At 39.3% G+C, this 25371-nt stretch overlaps 2 protein-coding genes across 2 annotated transcripts in view; one reads left to right on the top strand and one right to left on the bottom strand.

Annotated features, from left to right (window-relative positions):
* Window positions 1–5428, top strand: part of FAN1 (FANCD2 and FANCI associated nuclease 1) — a 45516-nt gene extending 40088 nt beyond the window's left edge. The window contains exons 12-14 of the mRNA XM_065411981.1: window positions 1070–1264; window positions 2725–2853; window positions 5239–5428. Of these exons, the coding sequence (XP_065268053.1) occupies window positions 1070–1264; window positions 2725–2853; window positions 5239–5376 (462 nt within the window). The 3' untranslated portion in view covers window positions 5377–5428. The remainder of the gene's footprint in view (window positions 1–1069; window positions 1265–2724; window positions 2854–5238) is intronic.
* Window positions 5429–10132: 4704 nt separating this feature from the next.
* The window catches only part of MTMR10 (myotubularin related protein 10), a 73919-nt gene continuing 58680 nt past the window's right edge, over window positions 10133–25371 (bottom strand). Inside the window, exons 5-17 of the mRNA XM_065412336.1 lie at window positions 24214–24318; window positions 23208–23242; window positions 22964–22971; window positions 20351–20486; window positions 19239–19326; window positions 19011–19099; window positions 17182–17312; window positions 16701–16770; window positions 16063–16133; window positions 15072–15241; window positions 12685–12855; window positions 11300–11482; window positions 10133–10732 (exon numbers count right to left, since the gene is read on the bottom strand). Of these exons, the coding sequence (XP_065268408.1) occupies window positions 10133–10732; window positions 11300–11482; window positions 12685–12855; window positions 15072–15241; window positions 16063–16133; window positions 16701–16770; window positions 17182–17312; window positions 19011–19099; window positions 19239–19326; window positions 20351–20486; window positions 22964–22971; window positions 23208–23242; window positions 24214–24318 (1857 nt within the window). The remainder of the gene's footprint in view (window positions 10733–11299; window positions 11483–12684; window positions 12856–15071; window positions 15242–16062; window positions 16134–16700; window positions 16771–17181; window positions 17313–19010; window positions 19100–19238; window positions 19327–20350; window positions 20487–22963; window positions 22972–23207; window positions 23243–24213; window positions 24319–25371) is intronic.

Raw genomic sequence — 25371 nt, 5'->3', positions numbered from 1 at the left:
CATTCCCATTTAAAAAAACCCTCAGAACCTGCTTATAACCAGTATGACTCAGGATTTAAACATACACAACGCTATCTGTAAAGCTCTTTCATAGCTGGCCCTTTGTGTGGCGAGTTTCATTTATTAACACAGCTTAAAGGTGGCAGGAGACCGATGCCTCAGCAGAGAAGAGGTTGAAAGCTCACCTCTCCCCCCACTCTTTTATTCTTCCTTCCCTGCTTCCTGTTCCTACACTGTACTCTGCTCTGAGCTCACATGCAGCAGCAAAGTGAAGAAGATTGAAATCCAGATCTCTGAAGTGTGAATCAGAAATCCAAATGTCAGTCATCGTCACTATGCAGCAAGCACAGGCATGAGAGACTCGATGGGCAACTGATAGGAGGAGGGAACTCTGAGAACATGGGATCTGGGATTTTTTTGCTTGAAAACCCGTCTATTCTGTAGAGCCTTTGTTCCCTCTGCAAACAGGAAAATAGAACCATTGCTCTCTCCCCATCTTATGGAATGGCACGATGCCATGCAGTGGGTAGTGATGTTTGAAATTCAATACACTTCTGGAAACGCGTGTTCCCCAGACTGTTATTTTCTTTGTCACTCATTTCAAGGGGGAATATTTTCTTCTCTGTCTACATTCTATTACCCTGAACGGTTAAGTAGTACCTCCAGGGGCCCTAAGTTCTTAGGTATTCTTGTGGACCTTGAGATATGTCTGGGTAAAAGGGGAGCCTCAGGTTAAACATTGCTAAATTAGCAAGATCCTAGAAATGACTCTTCTTCATTAATTAGATGCTGTGGTTCGTTAGCCCAATATGTTAGGCTCTTGAATGTGGTTAGTGTTTGGTGCAGTAATCTTAAATGTGTAAGTGTAAGTGGAATCTATTCCATTAGATCAAGATTTCGATGACTGCTGTGTTTTTAAATTACTTTTCTTTAAACCTGTAGGATTCAAGTTAAATTGTAGCCCAACATTCAAAGCAGAGCATTTACAATTTCAGAATCTCCAGTTCTCCAAGTGCCCTTGAATTGTCAGGCTCCAGCTACTGAGGAGTGTGTTTCCATTTTCATACAGGCATTCCCCCTGGATTTGTATACTGACAGCTTCTATGAGAACAGGAAGGACGCCATTGAATCTAGACTCCAGCTACTGCACGCAGCTTCCTCAGAGACCCTGAAAGAGATGATTGCCAATGTCTGGAATGCTGAAGAGGGAAAAGCAGCAGCACTAGTTAGCTGGGACCGGTTTACTTCTCTCCAGCAGGCTCAGGTAAAATAGCAAACATCTCATCACACTTAGGCCTAGATTCATGAAGGAACTCAGGCCTGGTGACCCTGAGTATGGCCATGCCTAACTCGTAGGTGCCTAGACCATCACTGGGATTCACAAAGACTGAGTTCAGTGCCTAGGCTCCTGTACAATGAGAAAGGTGGGGAGAAAGGCATCTCAGAATGGGATTCGCAAAAGCCAGCATGCTAGGTGGTTTCTCACCTAAGCCAGCCAATGGGGAATGTCAAGAGGAGAGACATGTGCTAAGCCCCGCTCCTCTTGGAGATAAGTGCCTACATTTGAGCTGGAGGGAGGCACCTCCCTCTGCTTGGGATTCTCAGGGCGTTAGACCCTGTGCTGTTTTGGCAAGAAGCTGGGCAGTGGGGAGGACCACCTCCCTCATAGCTTTGGTTAGGGTAGTCACCTGGTTCAAGTCCCCCTCCCACCTGAGGGCAAGAAGGGATTTGAATAAGTATCTGTCACCCCTCCAAGTGAGTGTTCTAACTACTGAACTCTGGGATATTCTCATGTGCGGCTCCCTCAGTCTCTCCTATTGAAGCTGTTCTCCTTTGCAATAATAATTTTAAAAAGTCATTGGAACAGAAGCACTGGATCCTGGGTCTCCCACCTCCCAGCTGAGTGTGCTAACCATCAGCCTGTAGTGTCATCCTCATGCTTGCTCTCTCTCAATGTGGTCCAATGATTCTTTCAGTATTTATCCACAGTGAAACAGCTTCAACACTGGGCCAAAGGGAGATTCCATTTGTGAATCCAGCCCTTAGTGTTAAGTCACATATGTGTTTAGCAATCTAAGGCCTTGTCTGGCCCCCATTGCCATAATATCTGAGCACCTCACAATGCTTAATGTACACCCCAGTGAGTTGGGGAAGTGCTGTTATTTCCATTTGATAAATGGGGAACCGAGGCACTAAGCAGCTTGCCCAAAGTCACCCTGGAATTCTGTGGCAATCTAGGTCTCCCAAGTCTTAAGCTAGTGCTTGAACCAGTGTTCTCTTTTGGTCCATAGGGCATGTCTACACTTACCGGTAGATCGGTACTGCTGAAATCGATGGGAGAGCACTCTCCCATTGATTTGTGTACTCCATCTCCCCGAGAAGCCGATGGGAGACGCTCTCCCGTCGACACAGCGCAGTGTAGCCACCGTGGTAAGTGGATCTAACTACGTTGCCTTCAGTTATGTTAGTCATGTAACTGAAGTTGCATAACTTAGATCGATTTACCGCGGTAGTGTAGAACAGCCCATAGACGTACTCTGTGACCCTGTTGCCAGTTTTCCTGTACCAAAGCTGGGAATGTTGGAGGAGCCTAATTGCAGGGAATATGTGAGATGTGTTAAGCAAATGGCAAAGAAGAAAACAGAGAAATGGCATTAAGTTGGCTTACTTTTGCAAGACTGGAAATGGCAAGATAAATACACTTCTTTATTAATGTACTTGCAGAGTCTAGTGGCTTGCTTTGGGGGACCTTTTCTAAGTGGTGTATGTAGGAGGCTCTCCAAAGATCTGCGCCATTGCAGAGGGGGTCTTCCTGATCTAGTTGTGTGGAGTACGCAAGAGCACCGCTTCAAGGTATGTTCCTAGCTTTGACGTGAAAGCAGCATACTAGGGATATTCCCCTAAACTTAAATTGAAATACTCAGTTGATCCTAAAAGAAAAGCTTCCATCTGTCATAGCAGGGGGTCTTCAAACTTTTTTTGTAGTGTGGCCCACAGGCTATTCCTAGACCTGTGGACTAGCTTGGCATGCATAACACTGCAGCAGTTACTTATATGGAAAATATTGATGTCATTTTAGCTTGCCTTTTAATGGTTTATTAGTTGGAAGAGAGCCAGCACTAAGTGATCAAGTAGGTCTCTGTGGATGAATGCCAAATGGTTCAGGGGCCACAGATGATTGCTTTCCAGTAATTTCAGGATAGTAATGTTGACGGGTCAGGTAGCGCTACACATACTGCTGACTATAGCTCCGCTAATTCATAAGGCACTGTTACAATTCTGTGCGTGTTCTGCAGCTTTTACTCAGACTGTGGTATGTAATCAAACACTACTTTAAAAATGAAGATGTGGGTGTGGGACAGGAGTAAAGTGAACACCCAGGAGGACAGAGGAATAAAAACCTGAAATTGGGTAGGATGTTCATTGCTAGAGTTCTTCCAAGGGACTCGGGGTAGCTGAACGTGTACTGTTTGGCAGGGCATGTATTAAAGGAATGTAATTTACAGTGCAGGACTGTGTTGCTGTTGCTCTGGTTTGTGCACATGCAAGAGAAGTTGGCATGAGTAGCCCTATTGTGTGGAAATTCACACTACCTCATTATCAAGCATCCTGCTCCAGGCTGTGGGGACCTAATTGTTTTCCGCCAGCATTGCTAATCTAGAATTTTTACTTGTAAAGAAAGATATCTGGATACACCAGTCTGGAATTATTGGGTCACCTTTGCCCTAAACAGAATTTCTGTAGCCCTGAGCTAAAAAAAAGACCTATAAAGCCAGATGGTTTAGTATGGATTTACGAGTTAATTTTAACCATAGCTGAAAAGGTATGGTGGGTAATAAACCCTCCTCCCAAATTACCTACACTGCAGGTGAATACTAAGGGAAAACCACTCCATCAGCAAAGGCTGTTCCAGACTGGTGGCATATGAACAGTAATTTATAGGTACGTGCTGTAGCTCTGCTACACCACCTGGATTGAGTAGAGGTGACTAGCAGGGAATTGATAAGAGAACACTTCTCAGTACCCTACACCCAAAAGTCATGTCCTCTGAAACACATCAGCCTGGTAGGAGCTGCCTTGAAATACTTCCAATGAGTCTTCCTGTGCATAAGGGTACAGGGCCCCTCTGCCTAACAAGAACTTCCGACCATCAGCTTTATTGCCAGAGTGGCAGAAGCCTTTAATCTTCCTACTGGGATCCTCCACCAGAATGGTGTACTGAAAAGCCTTAGTTTTGTCCAGATATAATGTTAGAGCCATTTTGAATATAGTGAGAGAGGCAAGGCAAAGGTAATTTTGTCTGGTAAGGAACCTGGTGGCTGGCTAACAGTTGTGAAAAGTAAATTGAGAGGGGGAGAGCTTACTGGAGTGGATTGTAAACGTTCCTTTTGCACCAAACTGTGGTCTTCCCAGAAGTGGTAAGGAAAGCATTACTTGACCGAGAAATTACTTGGTATAGTTTTAGGGTCTGTTCAATTTACCGTGGATAGCACTTACCCACCAGTAATAGAGCATTGCATTTTTAGGTTTATAGCAACTGGGGGACCCTGGGGTAGGGGGGGCAGAGGTTAGAAAATGATGTGTTGGGCTGCTAAGGGATATGTTGCGTGGTAACTTTTAAACACAGATTTACCATTAAGATTTATTTTCTTGTAAAAGGCAGGGGAAGAGGAACTAAAAGTGGACATAGGCCAGAACCTGGCTGCAGGAGTCTTTTTTTTTTTTAAAGTGTAGTATCACTCCAAAAACTAGCTGTCTGGGACATTTGCATGAACATACATCTATTTAAAGTTGGTCTTCAGCTAGATAGGCCTTGTTTATTCTGCTGGAAGTGGCTCAGATGTGGGGGTTCCCCAGGAATTGTGGATTATATAAAATACTTTAACTTGGTTGTTCAGGACACATAGGTCCCAGAGTCTGTTTCTTTGACCAATAGGATTTTCTACTATAACTTTTACCTATATCTATCCAGTTACTAACTGCTCTTTAACAGACAACTTATGTACACAGGTTGATGATTAAACCCTGGAAGTTAATTTTTGTAATTAATCGCTTTCCTAAGTATTCAAATTTTGTTTAAAAACTGCAACAGCTTCCCCTTACCTTTTAACAACCATTCTCATAGTGAAAGGTACGAATGCGCTTATCCAAACAGCTGGTACTATGTGCCTGGTTGCTGCTTTCAGTTCCTAAACCTAAGCATAGGATTAATTTTTTTTTTTAACATTAACATTTCAGCTGGTGGAAGTTAAGGGTCCCAATGATCGCCTCTCCCACAAACAGATGATTTGGCTGGATGAACTGAAGAAGCTGGGAGCCGCTGTAGAAGTTTGTCATGTGGCTGCAGTTGGAGCTAAAAGTAAACGCCTAAGTTGAATAAAACTGTCTCGAACATGTTGGATGGGGAGAGGGGAGAATTGACTATTTTTTAAAAAATAAAGAAGAAAATGTGCTAATGGTTGCCTCCTATTTTAAGAACTTGCCACCAAGGACATTAGATAAATGTTTTTATTAGGTCCTGACTAATGGAATTTTTAAGCCAGGTGCTTGTTTTGGTAAAGAACGAACAGGTTTTATTTACTGTAAATCAGGTCTCCAAAGTGGAAAAAGAGCTCAACGTTTTCTTCTAAGTAGAACAGAGGTTACATAGGGGATTTTAACTACCAAAGGTAATCTAGCAGCTGTGCCTACATTTCAGCTGTCTGAATGTAATCAAATGTGCTCCAAACTGCCATAACTCAAAGCATGTTTTGTAGGAAAAACAGGAGGATCCTTCCCTTCCTCACCTCCCTGCAATCTAATCTGTGCTCCCCCCCCCCCTCTTTTTTTTTTCCTTATTTCTTTCTGGCTCAAGGTACATCTGCAATCTTGGGCAGATGTGCATGAGCAAACTAGCTTACGGTCATGCCTGCATTACTCAGGCAGCCACCTTATACCCCCATGGCTATACTGATATTTTTAGTTTACTAAATCAAAGCTAGCTAGTAATTACACACCACTGGATGGTGTACCATGTGAGAGAAATCCTTCAGCATATTAAAATTTTAAGGCTAGTGGGACAATGAGAAGAGCTGAGTTTGGTTAATGGGAGCCATTACTACCCTCAAGCATCACCAGTTTTGATTTATAGACAATTACAGACTTGCTTAAAGCTGATGCGTCTGCTCACCAGGTGATAGGGGCTCACTGTATGCTCCTGTTTCTTCTGAGATCTAGAAAAATCCCTGATATTTTGGAAGTGAGTAGATGCACTGTTCACTAGTTTACAGACAGATGTGCCATCAAATTGACTGTATGGTCTCACTTTGGTGCTCAAAATGGTTTAATTGGCTGAGCAAATTCTGATCTTAAATGCCATTAAGTATACTTGCCCATGAGACCAACACCAGCCGTCCTACTTCCATGCATGGAACATTGGCGAGTTACTAGCTAATGGGTAGAGGGACAAGGGATTGCAAATGTTCAGTTTACTAAGAATTAAGGTGATAATACTACTGGAGAATTTCCAACTAGGTTAAGTGGAGGCTCAGACTAGACATACAATAAAATTAAGCTTTTAAGAGAAGATTTTAAAATGTCTTTCTGTATTAACAGTGACAGTTTATAGGGGGGGGCGGAGTACAGGAGTAAGAAAATGGAGATGTAATGATTGATGTTGTTCATTGTATGATTGATGCTTTTGAGGATAGTATTGCTACTTATGCTATATATTAGCATGACTTGAAATGATTATTCCCTTAAAGGGACAAATGCTACGGTACCTGCATACCCAATATTGAATCAAATTTGCAGCTAGTTAGATGGCTACATATTACATCAGTACATACGGTGGGTATTTTCTGTAGTAAGCATAGGGAATCCACAACTCCAGAGATTACTTCCTTCGTCTAGGGCAAAACGGTAACAAGAAAGATCTTTCTAACTCCTCAATAAGGATGGCAACAAAACAAAGTTACTTCACACCCTGTCTCTATGTCTAACCAAAGTAGGTTATTTGAGCTTGAAAAGGTCACACAAATAATGACACAACATTCTCAAATCAAGAAAGAAAAAAAAAAGTAAGATGGGCTCCATAGAACAAATACTGCTTTGTATCTTTCTGCAGACTCCTACTCCTGCACCATTTTTATTAAATCAGTAAAATAAACAGAATGACAGTGGAAAGGTATGATCTTTTATTAAGTCTAATTTACTTCACATTCACAACTTCAGTGCCAGGGTTTTGTATTCCTCCTGGCAATTCTACTTTATTCAGTAAGTCATCAGCATTAGGCACAAAGGTTTTAGTTTCAATTAAAATGGTCAACTCTGTAACCTGCTGCAGCAACACCATTAGCAATCTATTGCCCAAAGGGATTTAGGAAACCAGTTGTTCAGTCTCTTGTTGGATGTCGATTGACATTTTATCCTTTCCTTAAATAAAAAGATTAGAAATTTTTTGGTTTTAATATATCTTTCCATCTGAGATTAACAGCCAAAACCTTTGATCCTACAACGCACATCATTAAAAGCACAAAGGTGGTTTAATATTAGAGTGGTATTTTACCTGCATGTTTAAAAAAACTACACACACTTACTTCAGTAGGTTTCTAAATTTGTAGGCATTTCTTTGGTACATGGCAGCAATTCACTGAAAGACATTGCACTACCATGACTTCTGACATCAGCAGTAGCTAAAGGCATTAGAGTTGTTCTTTGACCACATCAACCAGCATTTCATATCTCACTAGGTATGTTCTTAATATTGTTACAATCTAGCAAAATAATCTCGATACAACAGCCTACTATCAACCAAAGCAGTGCATGTGGTTAGAAAACAAACGATATAAAAATAAGCTTGTTTGTTTATAGTTTTTCTACTCTTACAAAACACTAATGGTATTAATAGTACCTAATTTTAAAATTGCCAACAAGACTTTAAAGAGATGTGAGCTTGTGTGTAGGGAAGGTAGCTGTAGATATGTACTCAGTCCGCAGAGCTACTTGCAAGACATAAGGGCCATTAGGTAAGTTCAGAGCAGTCGGTATTGTCAGTAAGGCAGCTTTTTACAGTGGGACATGAATGTATTAGTTTACACAGTTGGGCAGGTCCTGAACTATACATTATTAGGAACAGCCTTTCAACCATACATTAAAACAAATCCATAGGAGTGATTAGTACTCAGAATCAGGCTCTAAGGATGAAACAACAGATTTTTAGAGTAACCTGGATACCACTAACTAACATAACACACCACTTGTGGTTGCTTAGCCCCCAAATTCTGAAAACTACCCTATTCTGGTTGGTAAACGGAGATTTAGGCAGTTTTTTTTAAAGGCATAGTATTTACCAACAAGAACATCTGTATCATGTAAAATACAGATTATTGTATGAACTGAAAATACAAACTAGAAATCCTTACACAAGTAGTTCTTGTACTCTTTTTTTAAAGATTAAACAGCCCAAATATTAACACAGTTTCCTCCAAGTACTTAAAGTAATTTACTCACCAAACTTTGGTAATTCTAAAATGGACTCTTATGAGCATTAACCGTTTTAGGAAATCTATTTTACTGCTCATACCATAAAAACTGTCAAATTGGTTTATTAATTTTAATATATGGTACCAAAAATTAGCACACAGGTTGAGGTCTTGTATATCAAGTATCAGGCCCAAGATAACAGAAAAGCCAACCTGTTGTTCCAACAGACTTCTGAGTAATTTTTACTTATTCTAGTATATCTCAGCTATTTTGAGGAAGACTTTGCAGAAACCAGACCTTCTTGGGGGAAAAAAAAAATTGGCTACTATAATTGTGGCACATTGATTGAAGTGTTCTGCTCAGCTTCAAGTAATGTTTCGTCAACCAAAAAAATGGGAAAATTCCTAACCAGCTCTTGCCTGTTGCAAAACAAGGTTTTTTTAAAATCTGTTTGGCAAAAAATGATTTCTCATTTTTCAATCTGCTTTATCTTTAAATTTGGGGGGGGAGACTTCAAAAAAAAAAAAAAAAAAGATTGTGTGAGGAAGCCAAAAGAATACATCCCTAACTAATCTGTAGTTAGTTCAGTTGTGTCAAGGGGGGGGGGGGAGGAAAGGACTTTCCCAGCACAACCTCCACTCCTATAAATGGACACATAAGAAACAAAGTAGTTTTAGGAGTGGTAGAATAAGGTTCTTTATTTTCTGGGACTGACAGGAAATCAGTCTTGTTTTAGGCTAGAGAAAATTTCCCTGCTAATTTGCATATTGTCATTTAAGGTTTCTGCTGTTCAGAAGGCTAACTGGCTTTTTGGTGATTTCCAGAGTTTGTTTTATGAATTAAATTATGTTTTAGTGGGCAGTTCATTAACCTATTGAAAAACAAATATGTTTCATGGTGCGTTAGACACATCTTACTAATATTTTATTCCAATTAAAGGCACTTCTAAGGCTACAATATTATTCTCTACAGTGAACATTTTAAGGTTAACAGTGCATATTGTCCTGAAGTCAGTTCCTGTGAACTAAATGCAAGCTCATGACATTGAACAAAAATTTGAATAGTCTCTCTAAAGGGTAACTGAAAACAAAAACCAGTACACACTGCACCAATGCAACATACACTAAGTAAACCAAGTCACAGAAAGATAGTATGGAAGCATATAAATGTGTCCTTACTACACGTGTACTGTGACAAAGTAGTTTGTTCCCAGATTTCTACAACTGCCAGTCAATATGGCTACATTAATGCAAAATGTCCTTGATGTTTGTTTTCACCAATCTGATTTGCTAATCTGTGTTGACATAAAAGATTAGCTTCAGTCAACAGTTGGAAAAACAGACATTGCAAACAAAAAGAAAACCTGATTAGTGACCACACCCAACCTTTGCATTAGTGAGTGAAATCGCTGATTTTACATAATGAGCCAGACCTAGAAAACACAGAAGAAATCATCAGAAACCAGACAAGAAGTTTACATGACAACTACTGAAAACAAAATTGTGCGATTTGAAGCATGATTTGCTTTGCTTTTAAATATTTGTGCAAAACTTATGTAATATTTGTAAATAAAATTATTACAGCTTCAGATGCCGCAGTTAGCAGTGTTAACTTAAGAGAAGACACAATGGTCTGCGATTTCCCCCATATGTTTAAGCATCACAATATCTTAGTCCTCATTTGCAAGTGTCTCAGTGGACAGCCAGATTTTGGCACCACTTAGAAATTTACTTAAGGGTGTTCCCAGAATGCTCCGTCTGCATAAGTTCCCTATTGGAGAAAATGGGAATGAGGAGGAGAGAAAATCTGGGGTCCCTGCATTGTCATTTAAACCATTTGCTCTGAAGTACATCCTGCTTTGATCCAGTTCTGAACAGTTCGCTTGCAAAGAAGAGCTGCTTTTGTACTGCCGAAGACTCTGGTTTAGCATGTCTACTTGGTCTGTCAGCACAGAGATTTTATGGAAGGCAGTGATGAAGCCACCATTATTAATTTGGGCCTCAGGAACCCAGCGGAAGTAGCAAAGTTTCCACAGTTTTATGTGAGTTCCAGACAGACGGGGTAGAATTACACCATGCAAGTCGACAGGCTTTGAGAACCATTCTCTGAAATACTGCTCCATGCTATTGGTCTGGCTATCCATCTGCTGAAGAAAGTCTGGTTTCAGTTTTAGTATCAGTGAATTTCTTCTTGGAAGAAACTCTTGCTCGTTGATGATCCCATTCTTTAACGATGGGGGGATTCCTCTCAGTGTTGAGCTGTAGTTTTTCTGCAGAAAGAGATATGAAATAAACATGGTTAATTTTCCTCAGATTTAGTCTGCTGCAGCTGGCAGTGTTCATGTGTGCCTACAATTCTCCACTGGGGGACTAGACGTGAGGCATCCTTTCACAGCCATAGTAAAGTTGTGAGTCTAATCACTGGGGTGGCTTTCATGGCAAATAATTTGACTGTTCATGACCTAATAAAATAATTGTAAATAAATTTTAACTGAATTCTACAATATTGAACAATGGAAACAAATCAGTAGTCTATGAAAAAACTCTAAGGATCTATGAAATAATATGGAAAAAACTGTGTTGATCCAAAGCACCCTTATATCACACAATAGCTGCAGTGATGCAGTAAGTCTCTCTTGTGTCAGCAGTAAGCCCAAGCATACCAGAGAATGCATTGGAAGCCATATGGTCCAACACTCGAGAGCTGTACCTCTAGAGAAATTCATTTTTAATGCCTTATCTATAGGCTGGGACATCAAGCAATAATGGCATTGTAACTAAGCTGCTAAAAGGAGAAGTCCATTGGCAGAAGTTTGATTTCAATGTAATTCTGTTACCTTTGTTCGTTTAAAACTTTTCACAGACCCATTTTGTACACATGGTGCACTCTTTCCAATATACCAGGGGTTGTGAAAAAGCATGCGATCTCTTGTTGCAAACTGAAGAGACCAGTCCCAAACGGAAGGAAATTTTAGGCCTTTTTCATCACCCAACTGGATGTTTTTGCTTATAGCGAATTCCTGCAAGAAGGAATATTCAGACATATTAAAAACAAACTAATTTAATTACTTACAAATCTAATTATTGCATGTAGCTCAGAGAGCAGGGGGCATGGCTTACAGCGTGGGTGGCTGTAGACCAAATGTCAAAGTATATAGGGCAACCAAGGTGACCACTGCAGGAGGACAAACGAATCCTGGTTGTTTGTTTGTTAAGTGGGTGGCAATGCTCGGACACAGCTAATGTTTAGTTGATGATAACCACATTTCCATAATTTTTAACGTTTATTTGCTTTTTAAAAATGAAACTTCTAAGCTTTTATTTCTATGCTAACTTGTGTTTGAGAAAACAATGGGGGAGGGGGGCACTGAGAGAACACTGGTAAATATTTACAATCTTAATTCTAGGTTAAAGAATTTTGTTTTTGTGTTGGTGTATATTAGAATTTACTTGCACTGTTCTAAGTCATTGATTCTTTTAAGCAAAGTAAATTGTAGAAGAGTGGTCTGAGAAACATTTAGGTCTCCTGGTTTTTGTCCTACCCTGGGAGATGCATGTGACAAACTGTTCTTTACCCTGCATGCAGCGTATACAAGTCACCCATTTTTGTGTGTGCTTCCTTTGAAGGTTGGGATTTTTTTAGATATCTATCAGAGGTCCTTTTTAGGTTTAAGCACTGCTTTTCTCTCTTTCTGTATAAATAGTACTTGATCACTATTACTCAGACTTTTAGCATTCTTTTTATAAAGCTGTCATTGGGTATTTTAAAATGATTATGTGGCCATGTCACAAGAGATTTCAAAGTTTGTCTGTAGCTTTAGATACCATCCAAGTCACTGTCAATCATGTAGATGAAAGGAAGCTGCATACTAATCCCACTGCAAGTATGCAGCACTCTTATGGGAGTACAGATGAAGGAAATGATGAAGCACTTGTTAATAATGCTATTTTAGAAATAAGGTAAGTAGAGTTCCCCCCCCACAGACCGTTTCCATTTTCGGTATACGCAAAGAGCATTGCAGGGACAATCTGATGAACACTCATCGTGCTCTGAATATTTTTGCTCAATATTTCTCTTAAAAGCTCATGTTGCAAATGTGACATCATTTTGCAAAAGTGAATAAATGCCATTTAGTTCAGATTGTGGTTTTTTCCCCCCGCAAAAGACTCAGGCCTAAGATCAATTATTTTAAAGGTAAGGGTAACACTTCTTCATACTCACCGTGCTCTGCTTTACTCGCTGGTGAGGACAGTTGAAAAGGAAGGTGCCAAACAATGAGATCCGTGTACTATCATACAATATGGTCAAATATGTTTCAGAAAACTCAAAGGCTGATGGATATTGTTCTAGCAGTTGCCAAATCGAGTCCAGAAACATCAAGAACAAGGGAGACTTGAGAATAAATGGACAGAAATTAGAAGTAACATAACCTTTGCCAAAACCTTACCAACTTGTTACCCCCAACATCCTCATTAGGGTACCTAACAACAAATTTAGTATGCTCCTCATAGGGAAGGGAAGTTTGTAGCTAAACAGAAATCACATAGAATCTATAATACAAATACCCAATACCCAAGTTTAGCATTTTCACCCTCATGATGATAGAATATGTGATTCTATGAATCGGATAACTCAGGAAACCATAGTAACATAAAGTGACAGAACGGGTTGATTTCATGTGCTGCCAACGAGTGTAAGTGGTACAAAGGAATTATAGTGTCAACATCATCTCCAGACTTAAATACCAAATTTTGTGAGGGAGGAGGGGGAAGGGGGGGAAGAAGAGGAAATATTTTGAAGACTACATTTTTCTCAGTCTGTGTTCTCATTCAAACGCAGATTTAAATTGTTACTTGTACAATCAGAAAACCTCTCTGTAACAAAACCACAGGAAGGCTGTGACCTGTAAATTATAGTACTTGGAAAGGGGAGGTCTCTTTCCAGCCACATTTAGAATCATTGTGTCTATTTTCATAACATTTCAGTTGAAGTTTAGCTTACAAAACAAATGACCCATCTTTGCTGAACTATGAAGGAAGAAAAGATGGTTGGTTTATTTTTAAATTTAAAATGTGCTCTGAAGCCATAAATTAATACTGGAATTTGCTCAGAGCAGCCACTCCAAATCTTGGTAATAACTGTCTGGGTTGTGGGGTTGCAGATAAATTAAGATGAGCTTAATGATATCTGGAGTAGCTTAAACTATCTAAAATCTAACTGAATACCTATTTTTTGCTATTCTCCCTTGGTTATAGGCTCAATGCAGGAACCACCTGGTAAAATTGTATGGTCTGTGCTATTCAGGAAGTGAACTAGATGATCATAAATGGCCCCTTCTGGCATTAAAACCATTGATTCTATGAGTCGTAAAAAATGTTAATTTCCATTAAAAAACTTTAATGAGGTCAAAATATACTACAGAAAGAAAAAACCCACTGGATGCAGCTGCTAAGGCGGAGAGGAAATTCCAAGAGGCGTTTATATACATTTTTTCAGCTTTAGCAATATTTTATTTAACTTTTTCCTTTCAGATATTTCCTAACTTTTTTTTGCAGCGTGAACCAAGATTCATCTCAAAAGAACATCTCAGTGGATCATAATTACAAAACACCCTTGCTCCAAATACAGTAATCCTATGCATGACAAAGTATTGGGAAAGTAATGAATGTTTTCTGTCTATAGTGCAATGAGTGTCTGGAAAGAAGTTAACTGTGCTGTCTCTTTCTGCTCTTTGTTTTTTCAACCTCTCGCAATCTCATCTGCTCTTCTCCCCCATTTTCCACATGTTTTCCTGAGCCTGGGTTGTCTTTTTTCCTATTCTTTTGCCTAACTGCATTATTTCCTTTGCTCCTAGACATGTTCTTTGCTGCTGGTGCATGGCAGCTCTATTCCTGCTAGTGGCTCCAATCCCTGAGGGGGTTTTCTTTTTATTCTCCTTGAGTGCCACCCCAAGACACACTGTTAGGCTGGCTCCTCCTTGTTTCCAGCTGATTTTACAGGCCTCCAGTCTCTTTGTTGCAGTGTAGCGCCTGAATACCGTAGAAGTGTCTGAAAACCACCAAAGCCAGGTACCATGTCGCCATCCACCAATTCGTGAACCACCACCAAGTGAGCCATAGATTGCAATTTGAAAATTGCAGAACAGACTATATACCGTGCTTCACATGCTTCTTTATCAGACGGGTATTGTGATAACTGCAGAGAGATACTGGTCTGGCTTTGTATGTAAAAAAAGGGGGTGAGGAAATGAACAGGTGCTGTTGAAAAGAGGCTCCTGAGATCCTTGCTGGGTCAAAGTCTTGGGACCCAATGGTTTAATTATTGTAAAACATGGGATAAGACAGAATAAGCCTTTTCAAGTCTAACATGATTATAACATCAATATCAACAGTGACATTTGATTTCACCAAGTGTATTAATGATTCTTATACAACAGTTGAGGATAAAAAGGAGATTCATCTGATTAATGATTATTCTTTTTTTATACATTAGCTTCCTATCTTTAGAAAGTATTGAAAAAATTCACATTAAAATTTTGGACATTAGCTTATGGGGTCAAGTCATTTCACTGCATGCAAGTGATCTAGCTATCAAAACAACATAATTACCTCTTTGTCAGCTCTTTTTAAGTGGTTACACCTATCTAGAAACTGATATCCTGCCATGACCCATTCCTTCTGTATCAGGCTCTGAAATCCAACAATTGTCCGAAAATAGGGATCCAGCATTACTTGAATGAGGGAGGCTACGAAACAGCTCAGGTCCCGTCCTTCGTCCTCTGTGGAAAACATTAAGAGCATTTGAATATATGTGTATATAATTAAAGAGGTCAGAGGGCAGAAATTGGTAATTTGGATTAGTGTTCTCCTTCTAGTGAATTTCAAAATTCACTATCTCGAGACTGTTGTGTTTCAATATAGTCAGAAACTTTATCTCAGTGAACCTCACACTATAGTTAAGATTCCCAACTATATACAGTACTGATATGTGAATAACCCTTACTCAAGAATAACCTGTGTTTGTCCAAAAAACCAGATGCCTACCATTTGAGATGGGCTGAAATGGAGGGAATCCAAATTAATGGAGAGCTTCCAAACTCTCTTTTTGACCTAGAGGTAGTCTGAATTGGTATGGAGTACTATTTTAAATACCATTTCTGGCATTACTACCTCCAGAAGGAATTTCAGAGTCAATGAATCAACACTGCCCGACACTGAAGTAATTCTTAGAAGTAGCACATGATCTGGGGAATGACCAAGACAACATCACATGCCAAGATAATGTAGCTAGAGTTGACAAACATTCTGATCTACAAACTCATTGGTCTACAGTTTTGATCTGATCACATCAGATGTGCATTATCAGAAAAAAAAAAAGGGAGGCGGGGAAGGGGAATATTACCAGGTACTATTGGCTCTGTTACAATCCAGGTACAGTCAACTATAGGGAGGGAATTTTATTAAATGAAAATATTTTAAAATCATTGCCTTTCAACACTTCAGTAAAGTATACAGATCACAAATGTAGTTTACCAAACCACGCTTTAACATTCCAACCTACCAATCATGACAATTACAACATGCTACACAATTATATTACCTTGCAGAACTACTGAGACATGCTTACTGTCCAGCATATATACAAGTTCAGCAGAATGCTTAAGGAATGATCTAGGCAAAAAGAAAAAGTGGTTTAATTTAACAATTAAGACTACAGATACTGCACATTTTCTAAGAAATGAGGACAGGATTTTCAAAAATACTTAAGGGGTTTAGGAGCACACATGCCAGTGACTTTCATTGGGATCTATGCTCCTAAATCACTTATGCACTTTTGAAAATCTCATCCCAAATCTAATATATACTCAAGTAATATAAAAATCTCAACTGTTTCCAACAGGACTGTAGTACCACAGAAATACCTCTTAATTGTACATTTGTCCTGGTGCCCATTATTGTCCTGATCCTGCAAAGATTTGTGTGTGTGCTTAGTTTTTAGCATACAAGTCCCACTGAAGTAGTTAAAGTTAAGCAAAAGACTTACGTCTTTTCAGGATTCAGGTGAACACAGACACAGAATGTTTAAGTGTGTAAACCTTGAGAATCCCTGTATATTTATCTCATTCATTTTACAATATACAAATCCCATCTGTATTTGTTTTATTGCATATTTACATTGGTGAAAAATTAAGGACACATTATTAATGATTACTTTCTTGTCATAATATTTGTACGTACCTGACATACTCTAGCCAACGAGTATTTTCCAGTGAGGATAACCATTTTTCTTCCGTTTCTTCAAAAGGTTCTGCAGCAAGAAGAGTAGGAATGTCTGGGTGCATTTTTAAATAGCCATTTACTTAAGGTAGTTTTGTTACCCTTAGCTATGCTGCCCATAATTTTCCACAAGCCTTTAAATCTGCAGTTGAAGGCACTTGGTACACCATCCCTCAGAAAAGCACACAGACTATTTTATGTGCTTACCTCATGCTCGATTATACCTTAGGTCTCAAAGAGGAGTAAGAGAACGTAGATCTACAGAAGCTATATTATAATATACATACATGAACGCACTTTATATAGAATTTCAATTCCAGGTAAGTTAGTTGCTTCCTAACAAAGTTTGACACATTGCTTTCTTGAAACCATATCCCCCAATGCCTCAAAAACAAACAAACAGAAACCCCACCACCAGAAGAATAATGATATTGTGACCTACCATTAACGCATAACTGTTTAAGTTTGATAAATGCAGCCTGGATTTCCTGGATATTAGGCAGACACTTGTCCAAATCTGATTTATGAACATCACTTCTCTGTGGATGACTTCGAGTTATTGCATTACAAATCCTAACAAAAAAACCCCAAAACTGTATTATTGGACATGGAGGAAAGCTTTTCAAATTAAGTTCTTTAGAATACAGGGAAGTGCAAGCAACTGAAAGCACTTAAAAATAGGTGCCCAGTTTCCTCTTTTTTTTTTTTTTTTTTTAAAAGGTTTTCCTTGTAGTTACAAAGGCAGCTATCTTACATAGCAAAGCTATTTGCTCAAACAGCAAAATGGAAGAGTACAAGCATCTGATTAGCATTCAGCTATAATACACATCATGCATTTTTGGTCATATGGAATGCTATGTGGAGGCAGAATTGTTAACACACATTTCAGAAACATTCAGTTCCCATTATTGTTGAGACATGAGCTAAATAAATTTGAAAACAGTACATTGTTAAAGATCTATAAGAAACAGCTATCATAGACAGCAGTACAGAAGTGGTAAGCAACAAAGCCTTTAGGTGGTATGCAACTAGGTGGTATTTCTTGTAATATATTCCAGTGTATATAAGGCGAGACCTGGCCTAGTGATCTGTGAACAGGACTGGAAGTCTAAACTCCTCAGTTTAATCCTGGTTCTGGCACCAGCTTTCTCTATAGCCTTGAGAAAGTTACATAACCTATAACCCTAATTTTACAGTCAGGGAAACTGAAGCAAATAACATAAGCATTAGGTAATGTTGAAGATGAAAAGCTATGATTCAAGTATTAAGTCTATCACTAGACCACCAAAACCCCAACAGGTGAAGTAAAGTTTGAGGAACATTGTATCTCAATTATGAAAGCTAAATAACTGATGATCTATAGTCAATTTTCAGTGTTCAATAGCTCTGAAAATAGCTATGATACAAAAGCAGCATATAAAAGTGTATGCCAATAGAGACGCTGACTAGAGGCCCAACTCTGCTTTTTATTTAAATGTCTGGTTTTGTTTTTCCATGTATATTGAGACCAATTTTATAATCAAGGTTAATAAAAATACACTAACAGTTGCAACAGAAGGTCTACAAAATCTTCCAACAAATTAAAACACAGACCAAAAAAAAATACCCAAACAAATACCCAACCCACATCTTGCAAGCCGGTGTGAATTTCTGCAAGGTACTAAGGGCTAGATTCACAGAAAGATTTTAGGCACCTAAATCCCAGAATCAGGTCCCACTAGGATTCAAAAAACCCTGCTCGGCTGACTACACTCGCTCGGCCACTAAATTTTTGCAGTCAAAACTATCTTAGCACTTATGTTTCTGCTTCTGAGTGTGGCACTGTAGCCCCATGCCTGGTATCTGGACATCTAAGGCCTAGAACGATGCAAAAACTAGGGAAATACAGGCGTTCCTCCACCTACCCACTCTGTGTGGCCTGATCTGGCAAGGGTGCTCACAGCTCACCTACCACACTGGGTGCCTATCGATGAGCTTACTCAAAATGTTGGGGGGGGGGGGGACAGGAGGAGGAGCTCCCTCAACTTTTAGCTCAATGGTTGGGGTACACACGTGGGATGTGGGAGACCTTCAGTTCAAGTGCCTCCTCCACCTGAGAGGGACAAGGGATTTGAACTGGAATCTGCAACTCTTATGTGAGTGGGCTATAGGATGTTCTGATTTGGGGCTCCCTCATCGCAAGTATGAAGTATAGCTAAGTATCCCATACAGGCACTATTTGCCTCATATTATACATGTCTGGTTAAGAAATTATTCTAGGTTATTGTTTACCTTTGATCTATTTTTCTTTGTTGCAATACATCTTTAATGTTGGCCATTCTCACAAGAGCACTCCCATTAGAGTGATTCCAGCACCAAAGCTAACAGAAAAAGATAATTTGTTAGTATTGCCTGACAGCATGAGTATCTACATACAATACACAAAACATGTTCACTCATACACATATCACTGTCATGAACATTAACAGTGATCAGCAACAGAATAAAGTTCACACTTACGGGCATTCGTCTTCCAATAAAAGAGTAAGAATAGAGCTTTAGATCTTGATCTGCTAAGGAAGATGGGACTACAAAGTATTCCGGAAGGCTTGGGGGGAAAAATACAACACAGATAAGTCATTTTTCTTTCACATGTTTTATCTCTTTTTCTGGAAATAAAAAGGATACAATCTAGAAGACATAACAAGGAGTGTTAGTGCATAATAACCCGTGCCACAGAATGACAATCCAAGTTATACGGGCTATATTTTATCACAGTATAGCGATAGCAATGCTGACTACATGTGCCTAGTGAGTCACTCATGATACTAGCACTTCTGGTATTATCGTGGATGGGCCACTCACTCTTAGGTCCCACCACTGCAACTGCTTGGATACTAGGAGGAAAAATAAAACATACAACCTTTGCACTCCATCCTTAGCTGCAGCAGTGTATGTGTTGGGGGAAAGGGCAAAGAGGGACATACTTCTCCCCACCTCCAACCAAAACATCTAAAAGCATGCCAAAAAAAAAAATCTGGCCCGAACAGGAAGTCAAATCCACAGTACCACTTGCTGCATTGGTAGTTTACCAGTCTTAGTGCTGTAGTGCACCAGCCCCGGATGGAGACCAAAAACGAGCCACTGAGATAAATGAGTGTGTACAGAAGCACTTTAGCAGCAACAGTCAGTGCTGGTCAAACTGATCTCATTATTTTACTCATTTCCTGTTATAAAACTTCAAATCTTGCTAATATTTCTTTTACAGGCATGCACATTTGTGTTAATTTAACCAATAATAATCGTTTGTACCAGAAGGATAAAAACTATGAAGAATACAGTAAAAACAAACCTTGATTTTTTTTCCCTGTCACTTAATTTGATATGAGTATATTAGTTAGCTATGGGATCCACAAGATAGTAAAGTTGCTTTAACTCTGGTGGCATATCTTCAAGGAGACTGCCTTAGATACCTTTATAGGAAATTCTGAACCTTTACAAACACTCATCTCTCATCAGAATACAGCTGTTTTTTTTTCTAAAAGTATCTGATCTCTCCCACAGCTACTAGAGCACCAGAGTGATGCCAGAGTCAAATTAGCTTGTTTTTTTCATTTTTTCTTTAAACTTACCAAGTAGATATCATGTAACCTTCATTGACTGAACAAACTCTCCATCCTGATGCGCATGTTCTTTTGATTTCTCTATCCCAATCAGAGTAAGTTTCAAATAAAGGAGTCTGTTGACCGCTGCCGCTGCCCCCGCCTCCTGGGTCTATTCCATTTACTGTTGCTAGGAAAGGGAAAATAATCAATGCAAGATTTTTAAAATCATCCCTTTCAGCTCTTTGTCATGCAAATAGCTGTAGTGCTATCTCTTCCCACACAAAGGTAGGTGAGTCTCTCTATTAAAAGGGATGTTGCCACTTGCAAGATTAACAAGTAGTGGTGCTGTTTGGCAATATGCAAGAGTGACAAGTGTATCTTTCCTTCTGTTTCAACAGACCAAGCAGTGAAAAACTGTGCTGTGTCAGTTTCTGCAAAACAGAGGTTAAGGAATAATGGAAATTGGAAACAAAAGTGTCACATTAACTCATGGGGTCTCCCTCTAAAACAAGTCAAAACCACACCCATGCTACAATATTTAACAGCTATAATACGTTACTCTTTTTTTAAAAAGGGGAATTCTATGTTAAAAGTTAGAAGTTAGTTATTCTTGTAGCTCAGTTACCATCTGCCACTAAAAGTAAAGATTCTGAGCACAGATTAGCTATTATTGATTCCTAACCCTTCCAAGTCAGGGTGGCCTTGTCTTCCTTTCCACTGTTTCAACAGTTTTTCTTCAGGGGTTGCTTTCTAGGCAAGCTATTACTTTCAGACAGGAAAGATGTGGAAGAGGCTGTTGATTATTTTTTGGTGTTAACACAAAGACTAGGGTAAACATTGTTTAAGTCTTACTAACCTATCACAATAAATTACTCATCCTGATGGGTATTATGTAGAACAGCCTTGGTTCTACAGGCTAGAATGTTATAGTATGATACTCAGTTAAACTCAGCTGCTCTCTCCTTATATGACAAGAAGGTGGTCAACCATGCTCAGTGGAATTACATTTTGTTTCTTGAAACTTTGAGTTAATTTGATTTTAGTTGTAAACAAATGACACAAATTTAGCCCCAGTTTTATAATCTAATCCATATGTGCAGCCTCTTTTGCCTATAATGGGAGTCTGCAAGGGCATAAGGATCTGTCCAAGCAGATCAGACTGCAGGATTATGGCTATATCATTGCCCCGTAAGTCTTTGCCTGCTGTTTATACACCAACAATTTAATCTTTTCAGTGGTACTGAAGCACTCCCTCTTTTTATGCTTTCCAAAAGAAGCCTATGCCAAAAATCAAGATAGAAGTAGTAGTAATGCTCCTAAAGGCTATTCAATTAACACCCAGTATACAGTTATTTAAATAGGCCAAAGCTTTAATCCACTACCAATTCTCTGATTATCTATGTATACACAAATTTCTAGTATGGCAATCACCATGGTATCTTGTATGTAAAATAAATAGGTTGGGGGAGGGGGAATTGAGATTACACCCCTGAACAAATGGAACCTCAAAAGCTAATTTGATGGTTTCTTTTTTGTTGGTTTCCAGATGGCTTAAAGAAATTTAAATTAGAATTTAACATGAAAAAAGTTATGTTCAAGAATTCATACTAAAGCAGTCCTTTTAAATTTCTCTCACTGCCATAAAAATAATGCTGATGCCCAGATCATTTGTTTATGCTTCTTCTTTTTATTTCCTAAATGTTTTATAAAATAAATAGGACATGGACAAGTTCCTGCAGATCTGGTCAAAGTTTGAGACTAGGTCATAAATTAAAAATAATTTGATAACCTCGTCCTATCATCATCTGTGCATATCACAAAAATCATCACATAGCTTGGTACCAGTAGTGATAGTCTCTGTCCAGTAGGCCCAGAAGTGGAACAGCAGGAGATGCTGCAGGCTGGGCACTGATGCACACTGACAAAACCCTGTAAGGAAGCTTACCAAAATGTCACGCCAGTTCTATTAGTCCCATATTTAAAAAGCTCTATATTCACCCACACATTAAAAACAAAACATAAAACATTAAGAATCCTGCAAAAGATTTGGAACCAGATTTCAAAGGAAATTAGGTGCCTAGAGATGCAGATAGGCAGTTAGTGGGATTTTCAAAAGTGCCTGAGCAGGTTAGGTGCCCAACTCCCAATACATTTAAGAATCTGTCCCTTTGCTCACAATATTATTTTTTTTTGAGGGGGGGGGGGAGTAAAGGGATCAGGAGGGGATTGGGAGAACTTCAACTTTTACTTGAAATCAGAACAGTGAAATATATATGCATGCAATAATTCTCCCCTCCCCACTTCATGATTAAAACTCCAGTAGTTTCAGGGCAGGTGAGAAAAAAAGCTCAACTGTGTGATTTTTGTGTTATCTTTTCACAGTGGGAAATACTAATATTATTAATCCATGTGGTAAAAATGCACTGAGAAGAAAACACAATGCAATATGACCCATATGTTCTTCTTCTGTGAAAAAGCACAGAGAAGGGGAAGAAATAATGGACAAACACTGCAGCTTCCATTTTCTACGGGACAGGCAGGGGTGCAGAGTGGGTAGAATGCATTACTGGAAAAGTGACCAGAGGACTAGGGAATCCCAGCCATGATCACCACAGAGAATGCCTCACTGTACAGTGGGACTTCCCCCTCTGAAATGCTCTTCAGCCCCCCTACTCCAAACCACTGCCATGCAGCAAGACCACTAGCTTCACTGTCACTGGTTCACTGTAACTCTACAGGGGCAACATTAGCACACTGCTTATTTTACCCACTTTGTGTAGCTCTGCCACTGGCCCTTTTCCTTTCCCACGTGGCATATGGATATTTCCTGGAGGGGGTAAAGGTGGCTCTAAGGAGGTTGTGGTGGACCCAGCATTTTGTTTACCTGCCTCCCCCTCTCCAGTTCCCAGCTGGGGTTTTCTCTGCAAGTTTGCTAACTACGGCACTATGCAGCTGGAGGAAGGATGTGGACCTTAATTAAGCCCCTTTTTATATAACTGCCCATTTTCAAGTTTCTGCAACTTGCACCTGTAATGTATGAAACTCTCCTTGTGCACGCACACGGGGCTTATGCAGCATATACAGAAATGAGCAAACACTTCTTTTAGGCATGTTTGAAAATTTGGATCCGTAATTTCATGACATCCATTCAGTTTCTGTAGTAGGTAGATCATTTGTTTCTAATGCAAATGGCAGAGTAAATAAAATTGTCAATCCTACTGAATCACATCTACAGCACTTTCCATATTTGCAGGCTTACTATGATGGAATTTGTAGATTTTAGCTGTGTATTGGCTGGGGAGCACTAGCGGTGACCTTGCAGTGTTACACTAGAAATCAAGTTCCAAAGGCATCTTTTCCAAGCTTACCTAACTGATAAGGTTCAGTTGGAGACTGGCCTTGAGCAGAGAGGGTGTGCTCCAACTCAGCAGGGGTGGTGGAAGATTTGAGTGGGAGGTTATACCTAGTAAGCCTCTAGGAAAGGAGGTATGGAGTCCCAAGTTGCAAAAATCCTCCTGCAATACCACCAGAAGAGACACTTATTCCCAAGAGAAGGGCAGGTAAACAAACCTGCCTGAATGGGGATTATCTAGGTGTCCAGGGTATCAATATAGACACACCAGAAGGATTTAAGGATGGAATGAGATATAATGGTACTCATGCTGGTATAGATAGTTTTGTTTTGGATAAAGATAAGATTGTTTTGTTTTTGATAATGAATTACCATCACACTGATTAATTTAGACACAGAAATTAGGGGACTCAGGTGCAGCGTAAACCAATTTAAGTGACCTTCCAGAGCAAACTTCAAAACACTCTTGCCATTGCTTTTGGCTAAAAGTAGCCAGCCTTACTAGAACACATGCACATATTACAGAATAGAAAAAAACATTTACATGGTTACCTGGATTATGATATTTTTTCCCAACATATTCAAATGCAAAGAGGAGCTGGAGATCTGTTGGCTGGGAATAATGTGCTACTGCAAGGCACACCTAGGAAAAAATAATTTTATTATTACTGTTCAGCATTATTGAATATAAAAGTACTTTAGTGTAAGAATCAAAACTGTATATAAAAAAAAAGGAGTGATTACCAGGAATTATGGCACTGTAAGAATATAACAAAAGACTGAAATTAAAAAATGGTCTGATGTAATATTGCCAGATTTGACTAGAGAGAAGGACTTATGATATATTTTGATATTTGGTTAAATTGGCTAATATTTGCTGGAAAAGTGTCAGAGCAGTCAAGATAGGTGAATTTTTGACCTTACATAAAGAGTGACTTGCAGTTATTATTGATAGACTGATTTAACTAATATAATTTAGAATATAGACAGCAACATACAGGCAGGGGATTTGAGCTACTAAGCTGGTGTGTAGGTGTCTATGTACAAACAGGAGGGGAATAGATAGAGAAAAGAGCAAAATGGGGCTCCATTCTCGGTTGGTCCTTAGGCACTACCATAACAATCACAAATAAAAAAAAATAAAGTCTTGCATTTTAGAGCCCAACCCTCACATTATTTCTTGAAACAGCAGCCTCCCATTTTTACCTCCAAGGCTTGCAGGAGTTATGTCAATCATGCAGCAAAATAAATCCCATTTACTGATGCACGGGACAGATGGCTCCAAGACTTTTGGAGTCGAAGTAAAGGGATTATTTAGGAATAAGGAATGGCCAAATCTCCATTATGATATGGGTGCTCTTCTCCCTTATTATATTATTATTATTATAATATGGAGATACACCTCTACCCCGATATAACGCGACCCGATAGAACATGAATTCAGATATAACGCGGTAAAGTAGCACTCCGGGGGGGCGGGGCTGCGTGCTCCGGCGGATCAAAGCAAGTTCAATATAACGCGGTAAGATTTTTTGGCTCCCGAGGACAGCGTTATATCGGGGTAGAGATGTATACCTATCTCATAGAACTGGAAGGGACCTTGAAAAGTCATTGAGTTGAGTCCAGTCCCCTGCCTTCACAGCAGGACCAAGTACCATCCTGGACAGATTTTTGCCCCAGATCCCTAAATGGCCCC

Source organism: Emys orbicularis, chromosome 10 (genome assembly GCF_028017835.1).
Source record: "Emys orbicularis isolate rEmyOrb1 chromosome 10, rEmyOrb1.hap1, whole genome shotgun sequence".
Taxonomy (NCBI): Eukaryota; Metazoa; Chordata; order Testudines; family Emydidae; genus Emys; species Emys orbicularis.
Note: the sequence above shows the minus strand (reverse complement) of the source record. Positions and strands in the feature narration are given on the sequence as shown.